Source organism: Filicampus tigris, chromosome 12 (assembly GCF_054856515.1).
Source record: "Filicampus tigris isolate MCC_2025a chromosome 12, RoL_Ftig_1.0, whole genome shotgun sequence".
Classification (NCBI taxonomy): Eukaryota; Metazoa; Chordata; class Actinopteri; order Syngnathiformes; family Syngnathidae; genus Filicampus; species Filicampus tigris.
In genome coordinates this window covers 17,196,574-17,207,164 of record NC_141228.1, presented here as the reverse complement: position 1 = coordinate 17,207,164, position 10,591 = coordinate 17,196,574, and the positions used below count along the sequence as shown (strand labels likewise).

Below are 10,591 nucleotides of genomic sequence, written 5' to 3'. Positions count from 1 at the left end.
CCTCCTCGTCGACACGACAAATATTACAATGTTCCTGTACTTTGTTTTAAAGCGATACAATATTTAATATGGCTTGCACCTGACAAAACCACGATAAGTTTCGACAAGAAGAACATCAAGGCCGTGGAAAGTGGTCCGTTCCTTTCCTACATTCGGGTAAGAGAGAGAGGGAGGCTCAACATGGCGTCCGAGCAGGTCCGTTATATTCTCAATTTATTCTTATTTTCTCCTTATCTGACACAATTTTGAGTGTACTAAGGGGACGATTACGCTCGTGTGTGGTCTGCACCTAAGCGCTTCGTGTTTAAAAGCCAAGCACGCTGTCTATTCATCGTAATAAACACTGGCCTCCCGTATCGTAATTGTTTAATAAAGGCTATATTGCATGTAAAATGCGGAGGGAATGTGACATTTACCAGGCTTGCCTGACGACGAACTAACGCCGAAGAGCGCCGATAGGTAACGTTTTACTAGGTCTGTTTTGATGCTAAATTGGGAACGGTGTATTTTTAGCCATGGCCACACATGCAGTCAGGCTGTCTCGCAGAAGACACATTCCAGTGCAACGAAAATTTAAACAGAACTGTTGCATTTATTAAGTGGTGTGACTGTTTAAAAGGGCCATTGTCAATGTAAAGAGAAGAGGTTCACTTAGGTCTAAATTAGAAATTCATATCCCACAGATCAGTGGCGGTCCGACCTTTTTTTCGGATGCGTTGTAGCCCCCCCTCCAAGAAATGTTGCCCAGTGTGGCCGCACACGTCTGTGATGTTCCTAATGTCCATGTCCTAGTATGCTTGTTGTCCTCACTAGTGAGACGTTTCAGCTCACTAGTAGAATGATAGTGTCTTATTAGTAACGTTTTTTTCCCACGACTAGCGCCACTTTTGGCCCACTTATGATGGATAATGGTTATTGAATATATGCTCAAACAACTTAAATATCAAGGATAGTCAATAATGCTCTAACGGCTTTCCATTTAGCTGTTTGTCATGGCAGTAGTGGAAAAAACACTTCTTGTAACACACGGTTGTACTTTTAGCACGCTGAATTGTCTTACTAATAAGGACAAACTAGTGTACAAATTCTCAATTGTTTTTGCATGATGAAATGTGGTTCTGCAACTAGTTTTTCATTAGTCAGTATCCAATTTGGCTGCGATTCCAAATATCGACCTGCAAGTGAACGGCAACGCAGCAGCACAGATGTTTATGGCCATTGAAAATGCTAGGTTGCATCACATGATCTTTCACAACATCTTGCGCGGTTAACTTTTCTCCAGGAGAGCGCCAATGGGCCGGTGAAGAAGTCCATGCGGGAGAAGGCCATCGAGAGACGCGGCGCCAACAAGGAGCACAACAGCAACTTCAAGGCGGGCTACGTGCCCATCGAGGAGGAGCGTCTGCACAAGACGGGTCTTCGCGGGCGCAAGGGCAACATGGCCGTGTGTGTCATCGTGCTCCTCTTCCTCCTCGCTTTGATTAACCTCATTGTGAGTACGGCAATGACAAAGATGCAGTGTCCCCGGATAAACGCACCGAAAATTTGTAACATGTTTTTCTAAAGATGAAAAATGGCACTGTACAATATTATAATATCTTTTTAAAAAAAAGTAATGTAATAAATATAATAATTGACTTTTTTTTACACTTGACAGTTAATAATGCATCCTGTCTGCTACTGTGCTGTTGTTTCATTCAGATCACTCTGGTCATATGGACGGTGATTCGCATCGGTCCGAACGGGTGCGACAGCATGGAGTTCCACGAATCGGGTCTGCTGCGCTTCAAGCAGAAGGCCGACATGGGCGTGGTTCACCCACTGCACAAAAGCACTGTCGGGGGTCGTAAGGACCAAGACCTGCTCATTGTCGGCAACAACAACCCGGTAAGAGGGGGTGAAACTCTCCACCAGAGGAGAAAATCAGTAATTCACCTGGGTTCCCTCTAGTGGAATTACTGCGTAAGTGCAGTTACACTTGAAAGTTAAATACAAATGAACTGTGCTTTTTAGTTCAATACATTTGCTGTTATTCATTAAGAACAGCTTTTTTTTTAAACATTTATATATTTTTTTAATGCCACTTTGTGTTAAAAAAAAAGAAGTTCAAGAGCACCTGATCCAGATGTTAAATGTTATTTGTTGCAGGTAGTGTTCCAGCAGGGAACCTCCAAGCTGAGTGTGGAAAAGGATAAGACGTCGGTGGTCAGCGACACTGGGATATCCTTCACGGACCCCCGCACCCAGACCACGTTCTTCAGCACCGACTACGACAACCATGAGTTCCACCTGCCCAAAGGTGTCAAGGTGCTCAGTGTCAAGAAGGCCTCCACAGAAAGGGTGATTGTCTCTCTCAATAACCGTCCAAGCAAGCTTCGGCCCAAAAAAGTTTGCATGTATAACGTGTGATGTCACGTCACTTTGTGCGAGTGTGTTATTTAGTCTAGTATGTTAGCTAATACTATGGTGAAGGTGGTTTGTGGTAAATTATTTCGCAATTTAATATAGTTGTTCATGTAACATGGGTTCATCATGTTTGCGCACATGCTAGAAGCATCGTGTTGATGATCCTCTAACTGCTTTGCTGCCATCTTGTGGCATCTATATGCAATTACAAACGGATTTTCGCAATTCACAAGTGCTCACCAAAACCCAACTATGTTTTCGGAATAGTTCCCAAACATATAAAGTTCCTCAAAAGGTTCCTGGTTCCGATGTCATTTCTGTGTTGCAATATGCACTTTAAGCCATGTATTACCTTCAGTTTCAGGAACTTTTAGTTCTTGTTACATTTACAGTCGTTCCGACTCTGTACGTCTGGTCTCCCGTCAGATCACCAGCAATGCCGCGTCGGACCTGAACATCCGCGGGGACGGCAAGGCCATCATTCGCGGCAACGAGGGCGTCAACATCATGGGCCGCACCGTCGAGTTCAGAATGGGCGGCGACATCGAGCTCAGAGCTGTAAGTAGAAGTACATGCGGTCACGACATATAGACATTTAAAGTAAAAAAAAAATGGAATAATGAAGTACAGATATTGAGGCAATCTACTTAAATAGATAAAAGTATTTGTACCTGATTACCTCCAACCTCCGCCGTTGGTCACGAATTTCCACTTCTCACACTACAGTCACTGTTCCGTATTAGAATGTGAAACATGGCCGATGTGTCGTTGCTCACAGGAGAACAGCATCGTGCTGAACGGCTCGGTCATGTTCAACGCCACGCGCATCCCCAACTCGGCGGGCGACGTGTACTTCGACGAGGGAGTGGAGCGCTACAAGCTGTGCATGTGCGCCGACGGGACGCTGTTCCGCGTGCAGGTCAAGTATCCCAACATGGGCTGCCAGACCTCAGACAACCCGTGCCGAAACACCCACCAAGGACTGTAACCCCAGCCTGTCTCCCGATCACACACACACACAAAAAAAAAAAACTGATTACATGATCACAAGCGTTTGGAAGATGCAGTGTGTCATTTGACCATCCAGTATTATTTTTATTATTATTTATATCCTGGAGGGTTGAACAGGGACTTTTTCGGCAGCTGCGTGTGTGTGTGTGTGTGTGTGTGTGTGTGTGTGATGTGTTTCCTGACCACTAAGTGATTAGTAGGATTTATGCACTGAAGTCATGCTCAAAGCTCTCAAGCTGTCAATCATTACATTGGCGTCCAAATGTTGGGCACGGCTCTCACAGATACGATGGGGTTCATCGATATTGTTCAATTAACCCTCCTGTTATACTGCGGGTCAGATTGACCCATTGTAAAATCAAATGTTTTCAATTTTTTAATTAGAATTACAAAGGTTGAGAGCCAACGTGACTCTCAGGAGTCCCCCACCCTCACTACCTAAATTGATCTAACTCGCACCCCCTAGCTCTTCTCATGACCTCACTTGGCGGGTTTGTATGCGCCCGATACCGATAGGATAGGACATTCACCGCTGCCCTAACTAACAAAAACTAGGTGAAGCCCTTGTAGGACCACCCCTAAAGTCTAATGAAGGACCCCAAAAAACATATGAGGGAGAGCTTACCTTCTCTTCAGATCACAAATATAAAACCAAAAAAAAGTCCGCGCTTGCGTGTCTCCCTCAAACAGCAGGTGCGCATCAGCAATCAGGCCAAAGCAATGAACAAATTGTAAAGCCTGCAATAGAATTGTAACAAAACAAAAAACTCAAATGAAAATCATGCGAAAAACATAGGACAAAGTCCCCACTTTATTATGACCCCTGGTTCAAAGGAGCACAATAAAAGAAGGGGAGAACACGCAAGCGTAAAGAAATAGATGTCTTTAAGTGACAAAATGGTGAACATAATATTAGATGATGGTTCACCGTATGGGTCCGGGAGATGGTGACCTGGGGAGGGGGAAGAGACAGAGGAAAGGTTTTAGTGGCCCCCAGGAGCACTGGATCATTAACCCAATGATAGCCAGGGTCCATCATAGAAAAAACGGGTTCAACTTCTTATTTTTGTTCTTTTCTTCTTTAATGCATTTTTTTTTTTTCAAATATATCAACTTGTGGGTCAAATTGACCCGGTTTAAAAATATATGTTCTAATTTAAAAAAAATGCAAATAATATAAAAGAAGGATCAGATAAAACATTTCTCCTGGACCTTTTTTGTTGTTCTTTTAATTATATGTATTTTATAATACACATTTGTAATTTGATCCATTATACTATACTAAAATCTGTTGATTGTATTTTATTATATTCTAAAAATTCAGATAAATTATTTAGCAGATCAAATTGAGGAGCCAAAAAATTAATCAAGGAAACTATTTTTTTAAGTAGAAATTCTATTGGTAACCTTATTTTTGTTATTAAAAAAAAATGTACGCACCCTTGTTCAAATGCCACATTTTTGTGACGTAAAAAAATTAGATTAAGGTTTTAAAGAAAATATCTGGAAAAGCCTACTAGAATATCTGGACTTTATTTGAGGTTAATCAGAGTTACTTAAAATGGTGGCAGGGCAAGGCTAACTTGAATTTAACATTTATTTGAGTGGGATTGGTTAAATCTGCATACAGCCACATCTCCAGTTATATTATTGTTGTTTATTTTATTTCCCCTCTTGATGTTTTTTTTCTCAATTGAGTTGAGTATGAGTCACATTAATAGAGGAAAAAGGTTTGAAATGACACGTCTTGGTCTCACATCACAAAAACCTTGCATTTTAAAAAGGGGTGTGTAGAATTTTTACATGCACTATATATTTGGATTATTATTTTTTTAATAAATGACTTAACATAGCCAGCACATGCATATTGACTCATGAATATTTTTGGTGTTCTAAAGAAACAAACATAGCAGGAGGGTTAATACTACCAAATGTGAGTATTAGGTACTTTGGGATTTTGTACAATCTAAACGAGGATTGATTGAAAAATCTGTATAACATTTGCTTGACAACATTGTGGTGTCATTTGTTTGAATAAAAACATGGCGTGTCAGCATGCTGCTGCCTCTTATCGTTTGTTTTGGTTAAAGGTCTCGGGGCGTGCGCGTGCTGCATTTGAAAATGACGGCCTTTTATGATGGAATAGAATGTGCGGGCTCGGCCGTCAGGAACGCACTTATCTCGACGAAAAAAAAAAGGGAAGACAGTGAGGCATTAACTGCACGTAAATGATTGAATGCCGTCTTTGGGCGGGTTCGTACTCGAGTAGACTTTAGCCGTGAAGTTTAAAGCGCTTCAGATGTGCCGAGTAGATGGTTGGTGTGGATTATTAGGATGGCTCGGGTTATGTTCGTTTTGGTGCTGTCGCTCGCCGGCTCCGGGCTCCGCTGCCACTTGCCGGATTGTCCGCCATCGTGCTCGCGTCCCGAGCCTTCCGTGTTGAACTGCTCCTTGGCGGGCCTTTGGGCTATGCCACAAATGCCGCATTCTGTGGCCCATCTGGACGTGTCTCACAACCGCCTAGAACGGGTGACGTTGCCGCGCCGGACATTTCCCCATCTCCACAGTCTACGCTTGGCCAACAACAGCATTGCCCGCCTGTCGCTCTGCATCCACGGGCGTGTCCTGGGACGAGGGTGCGCCTCTTGGGCCCCTAACCTGCAGCTGCTATCCGTAGAGAGGAATCAACTACGACGACTACCACGGGGTGAGTCACCGGGTTGTAAATGCTTCATTCGGTACATCTGGTCATGCTGTATCAAAAGATTACAGCACTCGTGAGAACACAGTCCTTCCCCAAGGCCAAACAACAAATTTAGGTTGATATGTAAAAAAAAAAAAAAGGTTAGGAGGAAGATGTCATCATATACAAGCAAAGAAAAGTGAGTTTACTAAGTGATTTGAAAGATTGCACTGATTTTTCCCATCTCAGCTCCTCATGCGGTTCGCTCCAAAGTCGAGGTGCTCTCACATGAGCACTAGAGGCTAGAAGTTCACTTAGCTTTGAGCCAGGCCCAAAAGTAATTTGTAAAATTTTAAAATCAATTCGAATAAAAACTGGAACACCAATGGGGCTGTTTTGATGTTGTCTGGTTCATTCGTTTTTTTGTTTTTTTTTTAAAGAGGGGGGGGTCAGGGGTTGGGTGTAAAAAAACAAAAGGGGGGCCAGAGGTTTAGTTTTAAAAGTAGGTTTAGGTGTAAAAATATGAATAGGGATATGATGTTTAAAAAAAAAATGGGTTAAGTATAAAAAATAGTACTTGGTGAGGAAATACAAGGGAACACAAAGTTGTTTTACTACTGGCGGTTAAAAGAAAAATACTAACGAATTGTACACTGTCCAAAATACTTTAAATGGAGGTTAAAAAAACAACAACATGTAAATTATGTCCTACTCACCATCAACTTTCAAACATGGCAGATGTGCAGAGGGAGGATGTTGGGGAGGTGAGTCTCTTCACATGATGAGTTTTCCTACCTAGCCACAAATTGTTTTCTGCTCAGTGGTGATCATCACTGCTACACTTATGTACCGGCACTCACCAAAAGAAAAAATCAAAAGAAAAAAGCAAAATACAGTACGTTTGCGGCGTTACTCCTAATGGTAATTGGATGGTTATTTTCTTTACGGTGTGCCATGCTCGAAAGGCTTGAGTGCTCTGGAGGCCTTGGAGGTCCTGCACCTGTCCTTCAACAGCATCGCCACCATCCAGCTAGGGGAATTGGACAACTTGCGTGAGCTGAGGGAGCTTCACCTCCAACGCAACCTCATCAGCAGCCTACACCCGCACGCCTTCCGACATTTACACCAGCTCAAGGTAAATAAAAACATAATACAATACTGCAATGGTATCAGTAGTATTATCTTGAATCAGATCTCATTCAAAGACCTATTGGATCTTGTGCTGCTGACAATAATTAATAAATGCTTAAAGCGGAAGTCAACGCAAACATTTTTTTTTCAAGAATATGTGCAATACCCAATATTCCCCACTACTGTAATACTGTGCAATACTCAACATTCCCCACTACTGTTAGTCTAGTTTTATTTTTATCCAATGCTGTTCCTTACATTTCACTACAGCACTGCAGCACTGTCACTTACTTAGAGTATTTTTTCCTCTGTACTATGTACAGGCCGAAATGAGTGTTCCTCATATTTTTTATGTAGATGTAGGTTGGTGTGTATATACATGTGTATATACACATGTTACTGCGTATATCTACATAGGTTTGATCCAAAATGTTTGCCGTCAATGTTATACATTAATGGCCACATTATGCCGCCGCCCCTGTGTGACCTATATCTTTGCTACTGTAACAATGAAAATTTCCCCACTGTGGGATCAATAAAGGCATTCTTATCTTCTTATCTTATCTTTATCCAAACCCACTAGTTGAAACAGGGCATTCGGATAAATATCGCCTTTGTGGAATATGGGTTAATCCACTCGTTTTTAGCCATCTCTGGGGGCGGCCATTTTGTCTTCTGTGGACTGAAAATGACATCACAACTACTCACAACGACAAATCGCGGCTCAGATTCAGAAAACGGGTCAGCCGTGATTGGTCGTTGTGAGTAGTTGTGATGTCATTTTCAGTCCACAGAAGACAAAATGGCCTCCCCCAGAGATGACTAAAAACAAGTGCATTTTGCTGCTTAACTTATATTCCACAAACGCAAAATGAATCAGAATGCCGTGTTTCAACTAGTGGGCCTGCTGGGAACATATTCTTGAAAAAAATATGTTTGGGTTGACTTCCGCTTTAAAGCTGGGCGCTCACCAAAATTTGTCTCATGGCAGATCCTCGACGTGAGCTTCAACATGTTGACCAGCATCCACCCTTCAATCTACCTCTCTCTACACATCATTGGGGCGGACGTTCACCTGACTGGAAACAGTTGGCATTGTGACTGCAGCATGCATAGCATAAGAAGATGGATGGCTTTAGGAAAGAGTAGAGGCTCACATTCCTCGGATTTGGTTTGCACTTCTCCGCCCAATCTCGCCGGTGCGGACGTTCTACACCTGGAGGACGACGATCTGAACTGTTGGAGTGCTGAAAAAGAACCAAAGCTCCACAATGATGTGACGGTCCACAGGGGTTCCCAGGTTCTGTTGTCCTGTGCCACAAAAGGTAACTACTAAATAAATCCTCTGCACCATCTTAAACCAAATAAACTACATGTGTCTTATTCCTAGGTGTATTATGGTGGACACCCGATGGTTTGGCACCTGCGAACCAACCTCACTCTGGTCTCCTCGTCAGTGCTATCACAGAGAAAAACACTGGTCTTTATGTGTGTTTGTCCAAGGACAACCAGGTGGTGTCTGTCTTTCACCTCCATTTTGCACAAACTAGCAGAAAAGTTCGAAGTGTGCCTGAAAGAATCGCAGCTGGAGAAAGACGCCAAAGTGTGACACAATCCGACTTGACGTTAGCCGTGTGTTTGTCTGTGTTCATCACCTTTCTGGTCGCCTTCATCTTGGGAGTTCTCCTAAGACCTTGCATCGACATGCTCTGGAAGAGGATCACCAGGAAGAAAACATCCAACTCAATCTCGTCAGCAGAGGAGAGACAATATGACAACGAGGCCTACTTGGAAGGCGAGGACCCAGAAGAGTTGCGGCCTCACAGAGAAAGGCGAGTCACGTTCAGCGCAGTGGACTTCAGGAAAGAAAACGATGTTAAATATTACGACACGGAACGTGAAACAAAAGAAAACGTTGAATGTGAAACGGTCGCAGATGGAGATTCAGGAAGTGAGAAAAGTCTGGAGAGAAGGCCTTCAGGGGATACAACAGTTTTTTTGGAGCAAAACCTCAAGAGGAGTAGAAGTTTGTCTGATTCCTCACTTTCTGACAAGGACCGAAAAGAAGTGGACACTGTTCAGCACAACTCAAAAGAGTTACCTCAAAGTTCAATGAATAACATTTCAGGATTTTCTTCTGAGCCCATTCCAAATTGGATAACCGATCCAAACAATGGCCAAATGTTAGCAGCGGAACCAGAAGATGACGAAGAACAGTTTGACTTCAGTGACTCTGTCCGCAGCACATCGCCGAGAACCAGCAGCCGCATGGGTTCTTTTAACTACACCAGACAAATTATGCCAAGACTGAACAGGAAGGCCTCATCCAGCTCCAGTTCATACATGAGCGAAGACGAACCGTCGCAATACACCGTCAACCCAGATCCCCAGGAAGAGGAGGAGGTGAGAAGGAGCAATGTTAAAACCAAGGTCTCTGACACACTTGCTAGTTTGACGTCTGCAAGTGGATATGAACCTACCCTGGATGAGGACACAGAACTTTGGTGGCCTGCAGTCAATCTTGACCACTCAATGCGCGTTCAGAGACGTATGGATATCAAAATGTGTGAAGCTGATGGTCAAACCACAAGCTTCAGGGAGAAGCTCGGGACAGGGATGGTGGTCACGGCAGGAGTCACACCTTCAACTTATTTCTCCAGCAGTGACAGTGAAGAAGAAGAAACAAGGCATCCAGTTACAGTACCACAAAGACTTGATTCACAAACACAGTGGCCAGCACTTGATCTTGAGCATACCATCTCAGTCCAGAGACGTTTGGATATCAAAGCACCCTCACCAACATCAGATTCCTCATCTGGCACCGACTCTGAGGACGGATCAATACGCCTCGCAGAGGTATCACAAAAGGTTGACAGAGCAGGGCTTCAAGATCAAGAAGTACGCCAGGAGACAGACACAAGGTGGCCTACCATCGACCTTCAGCAGATTCCTCGCATTGAAAGGCATTTAAATGTAAAGTCAACTCTTCCTGATTCCTCCTCGGGTAGTGACAGTGAGGAGGTAACAAGGGTTAGCATGGTACAACCTCCATCTAAAGCATCACCAAGATATGACCCGCAAGCAACCTGGCCCTCCATTGATCTTGAGGATTCTCTGAGAATTAAGACGCGTCTGGATGTAAAACCACTGTCACCAACTTCAGATTCAATGTCCAGCATTGACAGTGAGAATGAAACAATGTACTACACTCAAAAACAGGAGCAAGGGACCATTGAAGTAATTAGTTACCCCATTAAACAACCTCCAACACTAAGTTATGACCCACAATCACGTTGGCCCTCAATTGATCTTGAGGATTCGTTCAGAATTAAGAGGCGTCTGGATGTCAAACTTCTGTCA

At 43.3% G+C, this 10,591-nt stretch overlaps 2 protein-coding genes across 2 annotated transcripts; both read left to right on the top strand.

Annotated features, from left to right (window-relative positions):
- Positions 1-5,475, top strand: sgcb (sarcoglycan, beta (dystrophin-associated glycoprotein)). Its single transcript, XM_086048390.1, has 6 exons — positions 1-195; positions 1,283-1,492; positions 1,702-1,887; positions 2,149-2,340; positions 2,833-2,964; positions 3,185-5,475. Exons 1-6 carry the CDS (start codon positions 181-183, stop codon positions 3,392-3,394), a joined length of 945 nt encoding a protein of 314 aa, XP_085904516.1. The 5' UTR covers positions 1-180; the 3' UTR covers positions 3,395-5,475.
- A 261-nt stretch (positions 5,476-5,736) lies between these two features.
- Positions 5,737-10,202, top strand: lrrc66 (leucine rich repeat containing 66). Its single transcript, XM_086047591.1, has 5 exons — positions 5,737-6,124; positions 7,066-7,235; positions 8,223-8,556; positions 8,622-9,634; positions 9,804-10,202. Exons 1-5 carry the CDS (start codon positions 5,752-5,754, stop codon positions 10,200-10,202), a joined length of 2,289 nt encoding a protein of 762 aa, XP_085903717.1. The 5' UTR covers positions 5,737-5,751.
- Positions 10,203-10,591: the final 389 nt, after the last annotated feature.